Below are 19,962 nucleotides of genomic sequence, written 5' to 3' on the forward strand. Positions count from 1 at the left end.
TAACACATTACCCATCTGAAACACCTACAACCAGAAATTGCATCAGCTGTTTCTTCGGAAGATCATGAAAGACCAAAATTAAGTTCACTCATTTGTTTTTCTGTACTTTTGATCTTATTGTAACTATGACTGATGAGGTAAATCAACACTCTGTTCTGTTACCTAAATTAATTCTTAGATGTTATTTATTTTATAAAGTGTAAATTTTGGGAATATCATTAGAATGTGCTCGGTGTCCTCATGCTATTAGCATAGCTGCCATTTTTATAGCCGCCAGCTATTTTTCATGTTTTTGCTTATAAAATAAAAGACTTACGAGTTCCAGTAACAGGAGTGAGTTCCAGTAACAGGTTTAGAGATAAAAGGGAAGTGTCCCAATTCTGCATACAACTCTCCAGTGTCTTAAACACTTACAACCACTTTACTCATGCTGCGATTACTTGTGGAAAAAAGACCACTTCCAAGATTTGGATAAGGCCTAAACGTTGTATAATCCAGTGGTAGACTTTATCCATGTGTGGGGAAACTAACTCTGGAAAAAAAAAAAAACTAGATGAGAATACAGAAGAAAAAACAGTCCTCTGATGCATATTAATAAATATTCTTTATTATGTAAATTTTGCACATTTCGCTCAACATTACACCCAGACCTCCTTATAAATGGATGTTTTTTTCTTTCTGTAAAATCTTTATATTCAGATATTATTTCTGTACACATTTATTGGTACAATTGATTTTTTTTTTGCCACTAAAAAGCGTCACAGTCAGTGAGACGAACTGGGAAAACAAAGAGAAATGTTATAGAAACGATAAGACAAGAAGAAGACTACCATTACCTAACCCTACAGTCAGAGCACGCAAAGCTTGATCATCAATTTCACTGCGCTCCTAATTACCCACTTCTTAAATCAATAAATCCAGAAACAGAAATCAAACAGAAATAAACCACCAGGTTCAGTGAGTGAGGGAGGGAGGGAGGGTGGATGAGTGAGTGATGAGAGAGGGGGTGAGAAGGAAGAGACTGAGTGGGAAGAGGGATGTAGGGATTGAGAGGACAGATGTGTGGAAGGAAGGTAGACCTTGAACATTTAAACCTTTCCCAACAAACAAAAACAAAACCTTTCCATTGAACAAGACAGAGCTCAGATTTCATTCTCTTTTTGCATTTCATTTCTTCTTTTTCTCTTTCTTGAAAAAAGCGGCTCAGCAGTGGTAATCGTGAGTGTTTTTCCCATCCGTAGAAATTGTGTGTTTGAGAGAGGGTGTGTCGATTATTTGACACTGGTAGTAGGCAGCCACTCTCCTCCACACACGTTCGAGTGGCAGTATTTGGTGAAGCGGTCCTTCAGGTGCTGCCGGTACTGGTCCCGCTGGCTGTAGAAAGACTTGTTCTCCTCCACAAACGACTGGATCTCGTCCTGCGTCAGGCAGTTCTCTTCATCTGATGACGCTTCTGCCTCATCCTGCTTAAACATAAATCATGTCCTCATTAGAAAAGAAAAGTAAAAAAAAAAAAAAAAGTTGATATTTCTGCTGCAATTTAATTATACTGAATGACTGAATTTTATTCGTAATATGAGTGCATCAGTAATCAGTACGCTAACAAGAGGCTGTGTGCAATAAAGTATATTCATCCTTAAATTTTAAATATGTATACAAATATGAACTTAGTATTCACTGTATATCCTGCACTCATTTTGTCCACATTTCAGTGAAGCCCTCTGTCAATGTGGCTCAGCCAATCAGTGTTTCAGTGCTTTGAGGAAAATGACTCGTTCAGCAAGAGATTTATTTAATAGGGATTAACCAATGCAGGAATTCTGTGCATATAAAGATTTACAATATCACAGGTGCACATATCTGCCAATGCCAATACCAATATACTAGTGGTGTCAATCGATAAAGAAAATAAAATAAAATCAGATTATTCATGTCAATATTCTGTGATTAACTGTGATTAATTGCACTTAATCTTCACAAGAGGCAAGTTTTTATTGTGGTTTAAATGCAAATGAACCAATGAATGTAAGAAATGTAAAATGTAATTATATGTACATTAGTGGTGTTATTTAAATACTAGTATAAACTTGAGGAGAGATGAAGACAATGTGGGGCGCTGGAATAAAGAATGCATGATAAATTAGATAGACGATTTTACCTTTTTGTAAACATCTCAGCTTGGCAGTATGTATTTCTGAATTAGAATTTAATTTGCTAAGTACAAGGATCTCAGCAAGTATTTGGTATTGATCACATGCAAAATGGAATGGGGGAAATATGTAACAGCCAATATTCAGAAATGTGTACACTGTCCCTTTAAGAGACTCTTAGTGTGTTGGTACTGTGCTGAGACCATAGAAAACCACAGTGTGTGTTTTAATGCTGCATTAGTTCTTGTATGAACTAATAAATAAGCAAAATTTCTACACATTTCTATCTCACACCATGGTACTCAACTTTAAAACCAATATAAATAAATAAAAAAAATAAAATAAAAAAAGCTTAAATCCACAGATTTTAAAAGTAGCGTGGCCAGTGTCGAATAATTGAAGTAGCGAGGTCAGCAATACTTTTCCATCATACAATAAATACATTAGTAAGTATCGGTTAAAAATTTAGGCCGATACCAATGTAATTCCAATATCATTGTGCAGCCCTACTATTTACTATTTTTAGATCACAAAAACGAGGTCTTTTCTTTCTTTTTTTTACTCGTTTTACTGCTAAACTTAGCTTTAATTACTGTAACTGAATCAGAAATTACGTAGCCATCCGGAACTCTAACCCAATGTCAGCTCACTTACCAGCAGCTCCATGAGGCTCTTGGTGGTGCCCTCTGCCTGCGTGCAGGTGTCCGCTGGAGGCGGCTGGCCGAGGACAAGACCCCCGCTGCCCTTCCGCTGCTGATCGGCTCGGGGCAGCTGCGGGGATTTGCTGGTGAATGATCCACAGCAGGTCTTTGAGCGTGATGTTTCTTCCCTCCGACAGCTGTGTGTGGACGAGGCAGTGGAGTCACGGGTGCTGTTCATGCAAGGGGAGCCTCTCCGACTGCTTTCTGACGTGCAGCTCTCTGACTTTAAACCCTGCTGGAGCAGAGAGGCACACAGATTTAGAACAAACATGAAATGTAGTAACCTAAAATAACTAATTCCAGATTCTGCATATTAGCATTATCCTTAAAAGGGAGCGTATTTTTGCAGACACACTTGAGAATCTGGAGATACTCACAAACCACAAACCATGAAATAATACAACTGTCAGTTTTTTGAGCTGCCTAGGTCAGAAATTAAACATTGTTTAAATGTAACTGTAATTAAATGTAATGTAATTGTTTAAATGTTACAACATCATAGGCACTTACGCCCCCTTTTTTCTCCAACACAGCCAACACACTGGGAGTAAAGTGCTTCAAGGACACTTAAAACTTTTTATTTCTAAATTTTATCCCATTTTATCCCCAATTCACATGGCCAATTACCCAACCCACTCATTACGACTCCCCCAATTACTAGAAATGCCCTTAACACCAGAAGAGGGGAATACTATCACATGCCTCCTTGATACACGTGAAGTCAGACTCTGCCTCTTTTTCAGCATTGCAGAGTAGCATCTCAGCTCACTCTGAGAAAAGCGCAGCAACGCTGTTCCAATACATCAGCTCACACATGTCGTTTTCTGAGCAACACCCCATTTGGAGTGATGAGGGGAAGGAGTGCCATCTACCCACCCAGAGAGCAAGGCCAATTGTGCTCTCTCAGGGCTCTGGCAGCTGAGGCAAGCTGCATGACCGGGATTCAAACTAGTGATCTCCAGATCTTCAACTGTCACTTACATGTTCGTGCCCACACAGCGAGCCCTTGCTCTTTCTTTTCTTCTTCTTGTTCTTAATGCCGTCAGTGTGCATCTCAGAGTTGGCCCAGCACTCCACACAGCTGTCCACACAGTCCTCCTCTTTCTCTTCAGAGCAGTTGTGACTGCATAAGAACTCACCTGCAGGGACACAATAATGGAGAGGAACTTCAGACCTTTATCTAGCCAACAAAATAAACTAAATACGCTTTATGCAAGCTTTAATGTGTTAGAAACGCGAGATCAGAGAGACAGTCCTAAAGAGCTAAAGGAACTAAGTACGGAGCTACTTTGAGCTTGTTCATGGTGTAAAAAAAGTGATTAAACATTTTATTTGTTAAGAAGTAAAATTCACAGCATAATGCAGCAGTAAAAAAAAAACAAAACAAAAAAAAAAACATACCCGATTCATCATGGTTACACATGCCCTCAGTGCACGCCACGTCTGAACCTTCTCTGGAGCCCGTCTCACTGCCCTCCATACTGGAGGAGTAGCCACAGTCGCTGCCGTTGCTGTGAGACAGCCCTACACATACACACACATACAGACAGACATACGTATTGCAGCCATTGTACAAAAGTAGCGAAAAGCTGACGATAGTGCTTCTTACCTTTTTTGGTTTTAGGTGAGCCCAGAATGGAAGAGGAGGCGGGGCAGCTACAGGATGAGTTCTCGAGAGGGGCGATCGCCTCCACACTGCATCCAGACTCTTCCCCACTGTGACACGACTTACAGCCTCCATTCACAGACTCCGTTGAACCCTAGAGAGAGCATTAAGACAGACCATGGAAATAAGTTTAAATGCTCTACAGAAACACACTTTTGCACAAGTTTAAACTTTTGATTCTTTTACCAAAAATAAATTGGAATTAAAATGTGATGTGTGAAAAAATGATGAACACAAGCCATCAAACAAAGCAGAACTGCTTAAATGTTTGTGCCAGACATAACAGGTCACCCAAAAGCAGTGTGTAAGACTGGTGGAGAGCAGCATGCCAAGACGCTTAAAATCAGTGAATCAAAATCAGGGATATTCCACCAATATTCCAGTTAAAACATTAGTATTGTTGATTGTAAATAAATAAGAACTTGTTTATTTGTAGTACCTAAGGACTGAAAGTACGGCATCTTTCGTTATTTTAGCCATTTCTCAATTTCTGTAAATAAATACTCTAAATGAAAATATTTTTAACTAGAATGTTGTCCGTAGTTTAAATAATAAAACAACAATGTACATTTTACTCAAACATAAATCTATAAATAGTAAAATCACAGAAACTGATCATTTTAACATGATCTCTTAATTGTTCCTTATTTGTTCCCATATTTACACTTCAATAAAAAAAAAAAGTGTAATTTGATCAGAGGCACCAAAACGTTTACATAAAGCTTTAAATATGTATCTTATTACTGTGAGATAGCTAAGTGCATATGTTGCATTTTCTTCGTTTTCTGCTGCTAATACATTAAATTAAAAATACTAATTAAATTACAAATATATCTTTAAAAAAAAAACATTAAATAAAGCATGATATTACAATGCATGAATGTTAACATTTTAAATATACAAATATTTTTTAGCAATGGAATTGAGCATAATTAATTAATGATCCATGAATCATTTATTTCATATATTTAATACGCTGTTTTATGTGATCATACAGTATTAGAAAATACTCAACAGTTCATGAGGCTTAGATTAGACAGATAGAATCCATATTAAAAGACAAAATAAAGGGACATACCTCATCCAGGCTCTTCTCTTTGTCTCCCTCAGCTTCTTGTTCAGACATGTCGAAACCACACTTGTTTTTGCGTCGGTTCTTGCGTTTCTGTCTCTTCTTCTCCTGCTTCAGCTCTTTTGCACGCTCCTCTTCCGACAGTTCCTCACAGAGCTGCTCCAGCCGGCTGATTCCCTGCACCTTCTCCACGGCCATCTACACAGACATACACACAGAGATATGAGATATGAGCACTGGAGAAGACCTCTAACTGAACATGGAAGTCAGACTAAAAATATTCTATTCAAAGTTATTTTAAAGCATTTCTAATGGCCAATTCACCTTTAAATATATTTGAATAAAATGTAAAGAACCACTGGCAGATTTAAGGGCATTAAAACTGAGACAATGATATACAATAGAGGGGAAAAGGAATAAGATATATTGAGAATCTGTGCTGTAAATACCTCAAAGCTTTTGCGTAATGCATCGATGCCAAGGTAGAACAGAATCTGCCAGGTCTGCTCCTCAGCCCGCAGCTTCTGCCAGATTCTGTGAAGCCGCTCGTACAGGTGGATCCCCAGACAGGTCAGCACCTCCTCCTGTGCTATATCTATAGTCTTGGCATGTCTTTCCCTGCGCCTGCAATCAACCAAACCATTCATTCAGTCTGGAGTACAGTAAAGACAGTCCATCTCAGTTAAAAATCTATACTACGCCAAATGGTTGTTTTAAAGTGAAGTTATGATACACAAACCATGATATAAAGCTGCCACAAGATCTGAGATCATTTATTACTGTGTGTGCTAAAAAAAGTGTTCTTATAAAGCAGTGACCTGGTAAAAGGTACAAACTTGACTACAAGTTGTACTTGTAGTTCTACTTAACTATTTTAGTTCTACTTGTAACTGATTTTAGTTATTTTTAAATCATTGAAAGCCATAATATCAACAATTTTATATTCACTTGCCGTAGTGTATTCTTCTTAGCTAGCTCCTTAAATGTTTTGCAACTTTGCGCAAACCATACATCATTCAAAGTCATAATTTCCAAAATCATATTTTCCGTAGGGTAATTATTTGCACTGCTTCTGGTCATCTACAAGAATACTGCAACATACTAGTGCATCGCAAACATTTTGAATATCAATGAAAGTTACTTTATTTCAGTAATTAAGTTCAAAATTTTAAACTCATTATACAGATGTATTACACAGACAGATTTTTTTAGCCTTTATTTATTTTATTGTTGATTATGGTTTACAGACAATGAAAACCAAAAAATCTGTATAATTAGAATATTATATAAGACCAATTGGTACTTTCTGCAGTGTGGGCAGTGTGCCAAGTCCTGCTGGAAAATGAAATCTGTATCTTTATAAAAGTTGTCAGCAGAGGGAAGCATGAAGTTCTGTAAGATTTTGTGGGAAAACAAAACTGCACTGACTTTAGATTTGATAATAAAACACAGTGGATCAACACCAGCAGATGACATGTCTCTCCAAACCATCACTGATCATCAGTAAATTTTACATTTTATCTGTAAATCAAGGGAGCAGAGTCTGGAGGAAGAGTGGAGAGACACACAGTCCAAACTGCTTGAGGTCTAGTGTGAAGTTTCCACAATCAGTGATGGTTTGGAGAGACGTGTCATTTTGAACTGAATTACTAGTATTAATAACTACAGTATCCACGAATGTGTCCTGTGTAAAAATGCAACTCACTCATAGCCACCAGCAAACTCCGGCTCTGCCCGGCCCAGCAGGTGAGCGATGAAGTCTGTCTCGCAGCAGACATGGATGTGGCGCTCGTGCGGGCAGCAGCGCAGGCCTTCATACAGAGCTGCACAGTAGCCCTTCTCCTTACTGCAGTCCAGCTCACCAACCAGAATGTTGTAGGCCCTCAGAACCTTGTTCTTGCAGTCTGTGCAGAACCTGGTGAACACAGCACAGGAGATAAAGCAGTTAGAGGAGGAAATGTGCTGATTGTGCTGTACGATGCATTAAAAAATATTATAATCAAGGCATTTTCCTGATGCACATTATTTACTGTATTTTATTATTTTTTACATGCACAGTAGAGATTTTTAATACTATTTTTTTGCAATATACCATGTATACACTGACATTTTATCACACATGTAAAAAATTCAGTGTTCTTTAAGCACTTATGATCTCTGATACTCTTTAAACGGTCTCACAATACAATAACAAAATATTGCCTAGTTTTAACTGAAACATACTAGAAAATTAGCCTTAATTTGGACCCAAAAAAACTGCTTAGTTTAGAACAAATTTACATAAAAGCCATTCATTTAAAACCATTCATTCAGTCTGTAGAACAATACTACTACTACCGTATTGTTTTGCACTATAAGAATTAAAATTCTGTTACATTAATTTCACATTTGCTTGACTCAAAAAAAGAAATAAAACAAAATAAAATAATAATAAATAAATACATATATAAATAAAAATATTACACACCTACTGCTCCGTTTAGTAAAAATAAAGTCATAATACAGTCAGAGTAAAAATACAGTCATAATCTTTAAAATTCCATTTTGTGATAGTGGTATTCTGTCTAGAATGAAGTCCGTTTTGCGTTAGTCTTTCTATTTATTGTGAATCTTTGCAAAAACTCCATGTGTTGTGGTAGTTCTTTGTGACATTACATGATTTTTGTTACAGTCTTATAAATGTATACAAAATGTAACTCTTGGTAAGTTACTGTTACAAAACAGACAAAATATTATGTGTTACAGTAGTATGCTCTGGGGATAAAAATAATAATAAATGTAGTGTTTTGTCACATCACCAATTATACCATATAAAAATAGCCTGAAATATTGTGGTGATTATTTAGGGCCGTGCTGCCCAACCCTTACACAAAACTTTCATCAAGAACACACGACATGGTCAAGCTCAGCGAGCAAATAAAGCAAAAAGATTTCATTTACATGCTGATTTGCACTTTACAGCATGCTGTGATAAGGGCGAACAAATGCTACGTTGTGAGGCTCTTCCTTTATGAAGACTAGAGGATTTATTTTCCCATGAAACTACATGATTAACCTGAACACAAAGTAATTAGTTAATTCGTAAGGCCTAATTAAATATCACCACTGGATTTCATATCAAGGATCCTGTGTATCACTAAAAGGACTTCACAATTACGGATGCTAGTTTTAAGCAGATGGTGTTTATGAGCAGTACATCTACCTGTGTTTCCGCAAGTATGTCTCCAGAGTCTCGAGCAGACAGGCGCTGTCGATAAGAACCACCTCGTCCCGGCACTCCTGAGACATCAGCTCCCACACGTCCATCCAGCTCCCCCTGAAACACAGCCAGTCTCCACAGTTACAACAACAACCAATCAGCAAGCAGACACAACACAAACTGAACAGGCAGAGAGGACATGGTGTAACAGCAGAGAGTAAACACTACATTAAGGGTGTTTTCACACCTGTAGTTCATTTCTCTGCTCTGTATCAGTTGAACTATTTTTAAATGGATGGTTTTCCCCTGTGGTTTGGTTTGTTTTCACACACACAAAAAACCTAAACACTTCGAAACGCACCCCAGATACCACACAAACACATGGTCTCCTCTGATTTTTTAGAGCTTTCTGGTGCTGGAGCAAGAAGGTAAATATTGCTAGAAAGTTCTGTAGGGTTCATACACTTTTTAACCAATAAAATTCCATTTTTCTTTATGACTTTTCCATGCCTTCATGGCAAATTTTCAGAACTATACGATTTTTAAAACATCAGTGCAGTCATAGACAATAAAACCAAAAATCAACCAAAACTAATCAAAATTGCCAAGTCTAAAATAAATCTGATGAAAATAATGAGACATAAATGTTTAATAATAAAATGTTGTGTAAGCCTAAACTACGGTAATAAATTTGAGCTGACATATTTGTTAGCTTAAAATAGATTTTCTTTGTCGATAAACTGATGCACAAAGATTTGTAAACCAACTAAACTTTTTTAAAACTTCCTAGGTATTTTTATTTTTTCTAAACTTATTCAGGCCTGGAAATTGCTCATTTCGAATTACATTACTTTTCCAGGTTTTTCCATGACCGTACAAACCCTGCTATATCTGTGTGAAGTTGCTTTAACACTAAATGCTTAAAAATTGTTGCTTTGCTTGCAAACAGTGTTTTCAAGTGGAGTTGTGAGAGTATGAGTTAGAGTTAAAGCAGTAACCAGCTTAGCACAGAGCAGCAGCAGACAGAGAAGTTTTTTCAAAGTTGCAGTAATTATCTATTTATCTTTTTATTTTATTAATCAGGTTAAACTGCACCTGAACAGCCGTGCAGCTCAAACCTGAGGAGTATATTTGATAGTCAGATTGAGGTTGGATCACGTTCTCAACACAAAGAACCGCTTTAGAGTTGATCTCAAAAGGTCTTGGCGTGGTTGTTTTAGTCCGCACTTGAGTGTGATTACTGTATACAAACCAGTTTAAACGAACCGTGCAAATTAATCAGTCCATTTTAACTGAACCAAATAGTGTTGGTGTAAAAACACCCCAAGTTGCACCCCTTGCTGATACAGATGTGCATATACAGCCATACAGCTTGTGTAGTCCCTGTAAAGAAGTACTGAAAAATATATATAAATCCATGTTGAACCTTATGACACCATGCCTAATGCCAGGAATGATATGGGTATAAGATGACCCCAGCATTGAGCTGTGAAGCAGTGGAAATGTTTTCTCCTAAAAGTATCTGATGGTGCAAAATCTAAATCATGTCAGTAATGTTCAAATATCTAGTAAAAACCTTTGCGGACAGTAGAGACAGTTACTACAACAAAAGCAGGTAAAACTTATATTAATACCTTAAACTTTGGTTTATTCAGACTACTCCTGGACTCATTTTGCTAAAACGTGATTTATCCAAAGATATTTGAGATGCCTATAAACCAGTTTTTGGCTGTTCCAACCCTGGAAAGGTCACCACACCCCTCCAAAAAGTTGAACATCCAGTTCTGCTGCATCTGAAACTCCACCTCAACTGATAATGAAATGGAGAGTTTTCTCCCTGCTATTACATTACATATTACACAGTGGGTAGCGCCTTCTCCACTGTTGACACTCATTGGAATCTAAAAGCTCTCTAGCTTGTAATCCCACTCCTCTCCAAGTCCCGCCTTTTTAAGATATCTGCATCACTGTGCAAGAGAGTCCCAGGGCATGACCACGATACGATATCACAATACACTGCCAATAACAATGACATCACAATAAAGGACATGCTCTGTCAGGGGTTAAAACTAAGCATGTTTCCGTAATATCTGATAATATATACTGATCATTTTTCTACAGAAAATACAATCCTTTAATGGTCATAAAATACACAGCCTGGCCCAACAAAAAAAACTCCATGATGTGGGGATTGATGCTGCAGTTGGTCTGCAGGTCTAGGTTCAGCAATAGTACATGCTGAAAGAATGAGGTCAGCTGACTACCTGAATATACTGAATATAGACCAGATTATTCCATCAATGGATTTTTTCTCTACTAACACGGCCATATTCAAAGATGACAATGTCAGGATTCACGAGGCTGGAATTGTGAAGAAGTGATTCAGGGAGCATGAGATCATCATTTTCACACATGGATTGTTCACCACAGAGTCCAGACCGTAACCCCATTGAGAATCTTTGGGATGTGCTGAAGAAGTGTAAATGAGAGCAGTCACATATTTCCCCTGTTAATATGGACCATTGTTTCATTGATTTGTTTGCCTGTGAAATTCCTCCCCAACCTTGTGATGCATTCTAATGAATACCTGAACAGTGAGCTCAGTATTTGAATACTGTCACCCTGAGTAAATATCAGAAAAACCCACTCAGCCATTCATAGTCACCTGTCTGAGAAGGAAACATTGCCAGCATTTTATCTAACAAGTTCAGTCCTGAAATTTTAAAAATCTTACTCTTATTCGCAAACACTGTTTCTTGTTGTCACCTAGTAACTGCTGCACCTTGCTGCTAAGACACAGATGCTGTGTTTTCTTCCTGTGGGGGGATCTGAAACAGCCAAATTAGAAAAGGACGCTAAACCCTGACCTCCTCCTTTCCTGATGCTGCAGTTTTCTCTTTCTCAAGCACTAGAACTTTTACTGCTCTCTCCACTCTAGTCTCTCTCACACACTCATCCACATCAGATGCTCAGAACTCAAACATCAACAGAGCTGACTATGTATAAATGTGCAAAACTTAGTGTAAGAAAATATTGTGCTCTTGAACTTACCCCAAGGGCTTGGGCTTGTGCGTGTCTAAAGAATGCAGCTGACAGCGTTTGTTCTTTTTGCTTTTTGGAATAGAGTCAATTATGTCATTTAGCTTCGTCCTGTGAAAGAGGAAAAAAGGAACAATTAAAGTCATTAGTGATGTCAGGCCACTAACAGAGTTAGTTACAACACTACAGTATGTTGTATCCATAAGTACTTAAGTTTGTACCTCTCAAATAACAGATATTATGGTATTTGCCTACAGTTATTTGTATACTTTCTTAATGAATACATAAGGGATATAGGGAATTGTGGGTAAACTGAGATGCTGGTGCTATTTTCCTGCCCACTGCATGCGATCACTTAGGTTTGTGGATGGTGGAGTGGGTGGATGCCAGTGCTTTATGGTGCCTCCATGTCTATGTTACCTTCTGGCTAGTTCCCTTTAGTTTGGCTGTTATATTCAGATCTGAGTCATTAGCCAAAGTCTGTCTGTCTGTCTGTCTGTCTGTCTATATATATATATATATAAGCCTTGGTTCTTCCCATGGTTTCTTTTTCCTCCATCTATGAGGTTGTTTTTTCCTACCTCTGTTGTTCACTAGAGGTCATGTATTGTATGTTCAGTGTTTTGTCTGCTCTTAGCTAGTTTCCTCAGACCCAACACTAGTCTTAGAGCTGCATCGTCCTGCATATTTTCTGCTATGTTTCCTTCTTTAATAACCACATTGACATCAGCCACATTAAACAACCACAACAAGCAGTCATTAACAGTACCACACAGTTAAAAAAAAAACAGTTTTTGTTTGTTATTGCTACATTTAGCAATATTTTTACAAGTGTTGCTCTTTTTATTCAGCCAACAAATAGAAAATACCCCAGTTTTGTAGCATAGCAAACCTTTACATAAAATAAAATAATTTATATTTTTATTTTAGATACTACACTTAAACTTATACTTGTTAAAACTAGGAAATAAATTAATCTTTGTAAGTTAAGCAGTATGTAGGAATTTTTCAGCAACATAGTGCAAGAAAAATACTTAAAAACGGCCTCCACAGTTTTCCCATGAGCTGGAAAAATTAAAATATCCATGAAGCACCCATCCCACGCTCTTACCCATGGACATAGAAGAGTGCGTAGAGTTTGCGGGGGTCCGTCAGACAGGCTCTGGTGACAGACAGCACTCCCGCTGAGCCCACGGTCAGAGGCTCCAGGGCAAAGTAGCCCGAGTCTGTAAGCTGGGAGAAGAGACGCTCCACGCTGCGTCTGCAGCCCACACACGGCACCAGCTGTGAGAGAGCACTGAACACCTCGCGTGACATCACCATCAGCGCCATGTTCAGGTCCTGCTGCTTCAGCATGCTGTGGTGCTGCAAGGGCAACAACAACAAAAAAAAAACATTAGTGGAATCAGCTTTCAGACACAGTTGAACTGAAGAGCAGGACTTTTAACCTACAAGAGCACATGGCGAAGTATGTGTATCAAAGCTGTGGAAAGTTTCTTAAAGAACTGTCTCTTATTTTATCTCATGAAGTCCCTAAGTGCATATAGCTACTGAACGAAAGCATCACAGCTGTGGTTAGTGCTGAAAATAAAGTATACTTTTTTAAAAAGTGTATTTTAGCTTTTACAGATCAGTTCCAACCAGTTGAACATATCAAACACTACCAAAGTTAAGTTATTACTGATAAAATATAAGTTAGGAAATTGTGTCATTTACGTTATAGCAAGATTTTCCTGATTTAGTTTTTACTTTTGCATTAAAATTAAGAAATAGGTCTAAGCTCTTAAAGGTTATTGCTGTTTTACACTTCGACACATGGAAGTTGTTTTTCAGTGACTAGCACTAATAAAAAAACATAATATTCCTGATAAACCTTTTTTTTAACATGTGAATCCACAAACATCATGAGAAATAAAACAGTAAAGTTTCATCACACAAGCCAGAAAACATGAACTTAAGCTGCCCTGGTAAAGGTCTGGCATGCAGCATGCCTTACGCTCATGATATATTTTGGCCAAAAGTGATTCACTATTTTTAGATAACAAAAATCCAAGTTTGGACAAAACTAAGCCTAAAGTTACCTAGATCAGCATTTCCAAAATAAGCTCTACTACATACTATTAGAGGCCACAGGTGTCTAATTTAGTCTAAATAGTCTATTATAAAACGAAAGAGAAAAGGTACAGTCTGTTGACTCATCAAGATACTGTTAACAATGCCCTCCCAAGAGCACTCTGCACCCTGGCACTGCCAAGAGAAGCAAAGCAGTATTCTGATACAGTGAACCTTACCTCAATAAACTGCTTCATTTGTGAACTGTTGATTTGATGACTGTCAAAGTCCAGGACACTGTCAGGAAACTCCATCACCATCTGTACAGGAAATACAGTAGGTTAGGAGGAGCATGCAAACAGATTACTGTTAGACTGCACACATTCACAAGCTGTGTCGGCAATATATACACTAGGGACAAAAGTATTGGGACACCTGCTCATTTACTGATTCCTAAAAAATCAAAAAGGTACTGGTATTAAACCTCTATGGCATTAATTATAATTTTCGGAGGCTAAGATTATCCCTGTGGATATCAAATATGAATTTCTATTTTGACTTTTGATAAACTGATCATTTAAATCAGATATGGCACCCAAAACATGCAGGAGGGTCTACCTGCATAACGTTGCCCAAAGGCAATGAATGAAAAAACACTTTTTTTGCAAGAAAAAAACAGTTTTGCAAGAATGCACTAGCCAAATATACTTTTTCACATTTTACATTTACGGCATTTAGCTGACATTCTTATTCAAAGCAACCTATTACAGAGGAGAGAAGCCACAGATATACCTTGTATAAAAAAATAGAATAAAAAAAATAGAAATAAATAAAATAATAATAATAATAATAATAATAATAATAATAATAAAGGTAGGCTGACAGACATCATCTTTCATTTCATTAGGGCTGCAACGATTAGTCAATATAATCGACAAAGTCGATTATTTAAATTTGTCAACTACAAATTTAATTGTCGACTAATCGTTAATTCATAACAGTCCTGCATTAAACAAAGTGCTGAGGACAGAAGCGCAATGGGAGATGGGTAAATTTCTCACTCACACAGTTTACACTCAACTTAGACTGTGTCTCCAAAAGTGCCCAAACTCAACAGATTACATATTTACTCGCTAAATATCAGTATTGTACACGTTTAAACATCAGTATTGTACACGTTTAAACATCTATACTTTTAAATGCATTTAAATTCTCATGTTCTGCTGTTTCTATCATTTTTAGAGATGGAGGACATGACAGAAATAATCACTGACGAATCGATAAAATATTCAACAGATTAGTCAACTACCAAAATAATCATTAGTTGCAGGCCTAGTTTTCTTTGTAATCTGCAAACTCTGATATTTTATCAAATCTACTTTGCTTTGTAGCTGCCATTCTGGGTCAATCCACAACAAAAAGAGAAGCTTAAACTGCATGTTTAAGTAAGCATGCCCACTCAAAAGCAGCTGATAAGTGAATAACCTACTTTCACAATATTATAAACATTGCTTTCAAACTAAAATCATTGTAGCTTTCAGAATACACCATTTCAATACTGCCACTGTCGCAGGTAAATTTACCATATCTGAATAAAATAATGTGAGCCTTGCTAGCGAAACTGCACGGTCTCTTTGTCTCAACCATTTGGCGTAAGGAAGTCAAGATGACGAGTCTCTTTCTCAATTCGGCATTAGAAGAACTGAGTTTTATTCACAGGTTTTTACCCATGGCTCATTCAATTGGTCACATCACTACAGTAAATTACCATTGGGTGAGCTCTGTTCAACGCAAAAACAAAAAAAGAAAGAATTCTTCTTGTTCTACAGTGGACAACATTACTAAAACAAATGCCCACCAAGAGCATGATGAAAAATAATCTTTGCAGACCAATCTTTGCAGAATTACAGAGAAATTCATCTCACATCAGCATGCAAACCAAGCTTGATAATGTCAACATCTTGACTTGTACCCTACTGTGACATTTACACTTTTTTTTTTTTTTTTTAAACACCAATTACTTCACATTTTTAAGCACATCTCTCCCTCTCACCGTGAGTGTGTCATCAATATACAGGGGAATCTGTCTGGCGAGAAAAAGGTAGTCCTCCTCGCCATCTCTGCACACAGCTACCAGGCGCGCCATGTCTTCTCCAGCAGGCCAGGATCGTCGCAGATCTTCTCCTGTGCACAAGAAAGCTTTAAATTAGTGAAAACTAGTCACTCTAATATCCTTCATAAAGTCTTCTGAGACATGGAAGCATTCTAAAGCACAAAAGACAACATTCAAAGTCAGCAGACAAGAAGAACTTTTCAATATAGCAGAACATCTAATGATTGCTGTTGACATCTGGCAGATGTTCCTTACGACATGTTAATTTTTGCTGAATGGACCAGCAGCATTGCTCCAAAATTAACTGGAATAAAATTGGAAACGTCTTCCATTGAAAGCAAGGTCTATTCTTTCTTTCCAACACTGTTCCAATATTTTGTTCATTATCAAGTAAATAAGCACTATTAGCGCTTGTTACAAGCTAAACAATGTAAATATGCACAAAACCAAACAACCAAAAAGAAATTAATGTGCATCTGTTATCAACTTTGACCTTAAAATAAAATGGTTGTATAGTTTCTATTTATATATAATATGTTTCTCCAAAAGTAATTTACATGTGTAAAATAAATCCTACCCTGGACACCATCTTTTTGAGCTGTTACCTTCAGGTAGACGGTACAGAACTTAAAAAAATCTAACAAATCGACTTAAAGTTTATACCCCACTGCAGTACGAGAACTAAATAGTACAACACAGGACTTGTAATGTAACATTGAATTGTGCAATATTTTTCATTTTGAACAGTGCAGTGTGCAATTTGTCATCATTTGACAATTTAGTTACACTTTGTAAAATGACAAAGATATTCCAATCTATTATATTCTATGTGATAGAGCCCCTCACACATTATGAAAGGTAAAGACAGTGAATCAAAAGCTCGACTTTCCCAGGAAAGGTCTGGAAGATGCTAGGGTTAGCTAGATACCTCTTGAGGTTTAGCTATAGTGTCTTCTTAGACATTACAAATCCTCAAAACACCACAAAACATCTAGTTACATTTCACTCAGCTAAAACAGGCCTAGAAGATGCTAGTTAAATAGCCTGTTGGGGATTATTAGCTTTCTGAAGACACAGTCCAGCTGGCCAAAGAGGCTTAGAGCTGCAGCTACTTAAAGCTGTTAGCTAGCTTAGCTAAGCTATAGGTTATCTATCTAGCAAGCTAGCTAGCTGGGTTAGCTAAGTGGTGACGCCCAGCTGCAGCTTAGTGTTCTACTTTTTTTTTTAGATATCTAACTAGATTATTTTTCTATAAACTGTCTTATAGTTAATACACACATATTGTCTAATAGGTGGGAATGATATGCAAGGGCATTTGGGCTAGCTGTAAATGTGTGCATGTATTTAAGTTAGCTAAGCTAGCTAAAACAATATATTAAAAACTGAGGCAAAGAATCACCTCTATGTTAGTTAACGTAGCTAGCTTAGCTAACAACTAAGCTAACGTTAATGTTTCTCTATCCTTGGAGTCTATCTAAAGGCCCACTGCCCTCCACTTTTTGTGTCTCCTTGCTTCCAACGCCTCTAATCAAGCAATTTAGCTATTAACGTGTATTAACAGTCTATTACTCATTTTAAATGGGTGTAATAAAGCAGGAAAAGTGCTAAAATGTGCAGGAAAGTGGGCCTCCAGAAACAGGGTTGGGGAAACACTGATAGTTAGCTTAGCGTAGGTTAGCCAGCTTTAGCAACCTTATCAAAGCTAGATAAATACATATATTCACGAATTTACGCTACTTTTATCCACGTTAGCAACATATTTAGTATCTAGTTTAGTATATTCACACACGACAAGCTTTAAATTATGATTAAATAACCTATTTTAGCTCAAAAATAACAGTTATAGTTAAGCACACTCTTTAAAGAAGCAGAAACAGAAAACCTGAGCTAGGCTAAGATCAGATAGCTCGCTAGCTAACACGATAAGACGCCTTATCGCCGTTAAACTAGTCTAAATAAATAAACAGTGAATAACAGCAAGTACAGCATATTTTTAAACATAAAAACTGCATATTTTAGCTAGTTGCTGCATTTAAGCGAGCTTAAAATCATTTAAGCTAGAGTTAACTAAGCTAGCTTAGCTAGCGTACAGTGACAGCTAACTTATAGCGTTAGGTTAGCCAGCTAGTTGGCCAGCAAGCTAAAACTAGCCCCAGCGAACGAAATAAAGCTTTAAAACACTAATTTCTGCAGCTATTCGCAACCTGAGCTCTTCAATAATGCCAAAACAATCCAAATAGAACCCAAAACCAATCAACAAGACCTTTAACGCCGTTAAATCGTAGCTAAAACGCCACTATCACAGTCAGACTGTGACCTAGGTTAAGGTAGCTAGGTTAGCTAACGCTAGCTAGCGCTCTATTACCTTCACACGTCTTCAGCTCTGAGACCCACAGCACTGAAGCCGCTTCCCCCCGGGAAAGTTAATATTATAAAATAATGAAAGCCTGCAATTTAATAAGACCCACGCTAATAGTATAATATAATAATATAATAATATATAATATTATATAATAATATATAATATAATAAGGCCCTATAAAAGCAGGGCACTGGCGGTAATCGCGCTCACCCACCTCAAAACCCGCCGGTTTCTGCGATAATAAACAAGTGCGACACGGAGGCGAAGGTGGCGACCGAGTCTGCTGGTAACCTTTGCACTCAGAGACGTAAGAAAAGCGAAACAGAGAGATAGATAGATAGATAGAGAGAGAGAGAGAGAGAGAGAGAGAGAGAGAGAGAGAGAGAGAGAGAGAGAGAGAGAGAAGCCCATTCCCGTCACCTAAAAAATAAAATAATCCAGCAAATATTTGTATTATTATTATGTAAACTGCTATCTCAATATTTTCAAAAAGTAAGTCATTATTTTGAGATACTATCTCGATATTTTGAGATACTATCTCATTATTTTGATATACTAGTAGACTGTACAGAGACAGAAGCAAGTGAGACAAAGATGCAAAATGGACACTATCATTAAGGACCACTTCAGACGTGGATTCACAAATCATGAAATATTGTTGCTTTTAGAGGAATCACACAGTATAAAAATAAGTCTCCGAACCTCAGAGAGAAGAGATTCATTTAATAACACACACTGGACTTCTATTTTAGTGTGTTGAAGAGTGTGGCTGTGGCTCAGACTGTATGCTATGTATGGGAGCTTCACTGGAGGAAAAGTTTTTTTTCCTAAAAGCAAATACATTTGCTATCTCAAAGTATTGAGATAGTATTTTAAAGTAATGACTCAGTATTTCAAAATATTGAGATAGTATGTCAAAATATTGACATAATATCTCAAAATATTGACTTGCTATTTCAAAATAATGACTTAGTTTTTTAAAATAATGAGATTATATCTCAAAAATATTGACTTAGAATCTCAAAATAATGAGATAGTATCTCAAAATAATGAGATAGTATCTCAAAATAATGACTTACTATCTCAAAATAGTGACTTACTATCTTAAAATAGTGACTTAGTATCTCAAAAAAATGAGATAGTATCTTGAAATAATGACTTAGTTTGTCAAAATATTGATTTTGACAGTTTACTTTATAATGATAAAAAAGTCTCAATTTTTGCATCAATATTTTATTTGGAATACATATAATATTCAATATAAAAACAAATCATTATTTTATTATTGATTTATTATTAATGATGTTCAGATGCGAAACCAAAATACCATCTACTTCAACACCTGTTGTTGACCCAATAAATCCAAATGACAAGATATGCTTCCCTCCAAAATTAAAATATATTAAAAAATAATGAATCAATTAGAGCTTTGTTTGAGAAAGATATTGTCTCAGTTCCTCATGTTATATTTTACTGGAACCAATATATGAGAGACTTAGACTGGAGCAAGATTTGAATCTTACCTCATAAATTTCTATTGACTAATAAAGTAAGAGAAATAACATTTAAAATATTACATAGGCTACCCAACAAACCATTATTTAACCA

The 19,962-nt window shown here is 36.9% G+C and overlaps 1 protein-coding gene across 5 annotated transcripts; it reads right to left on the reverse strand.

Moving 5' to 3' along the window:
• Positions 1-585: 585 nt before the first annotated feature.
• Positions 586-18,675, reverse strand: ggnbp2 (gametogenetin binding protein 2). 5 transcript variants are annotated; one of them, XM_015607490.3, is made up of 14 exons: positions 18,569-18,675; positions 15,933-16,063; positions 14,119-14,199; positions 12,939-13,192; positions 11,840-11,938; positions 8,792-8,905; positions 7,295-7,504; positions 6,039-6,213; positions 5,596-5,787; positions 4,461-4,611; positions 4,253-4,375; positions 3,833-3,990; positions 2,805-3,083; positions 586-1,463 (listed from the first exon to the last, which is right to left on the reverse strand). In XM_015607490.3, the coding sequence occupies exons 2-14, from the start codon at positions 16,023-16,025 to the stop codon at positions 1,272-1,274; spliced, it is 2,121 nt and encodes a 706-aa protein (XP_015462976.2). In that variant the 5' UTR covers positions 16,026-16,063; positions 18,569-18,675; the 3' UTR covers positions 586-1,271. The 5 variants fall into 5 exon arrangements, with proteins under 5 accessions (XP_015462976.2, XP_015462975.2, XP_007255897.2 ...); XM_015607489.3 differs by having other exon boundaries at positions 586-1,466; XM_007255835.4 differs by having other exon boundaries at positions 2,805-3,086.
• Between the last annotated feature and the right edge of the window lie 1,287 nt (positions 18,676-19,962).

The sequence above is a fragment of the Astyanax mexicanus genome, chromosome 1 (assembly GCF_023375975.1).
Source record: "Astyanax mexicanus isolate ESR-SI-001 chromosome 1, AstMex3_surface, whole genome shotgun sequence".
NCBI classification, from domain to species: Eukaryota; Metazoa; Chordata; class Actinopteri; order Characiformes; family Acestrorhamphidae; genus Astyanax; species Astyanax mexicanus.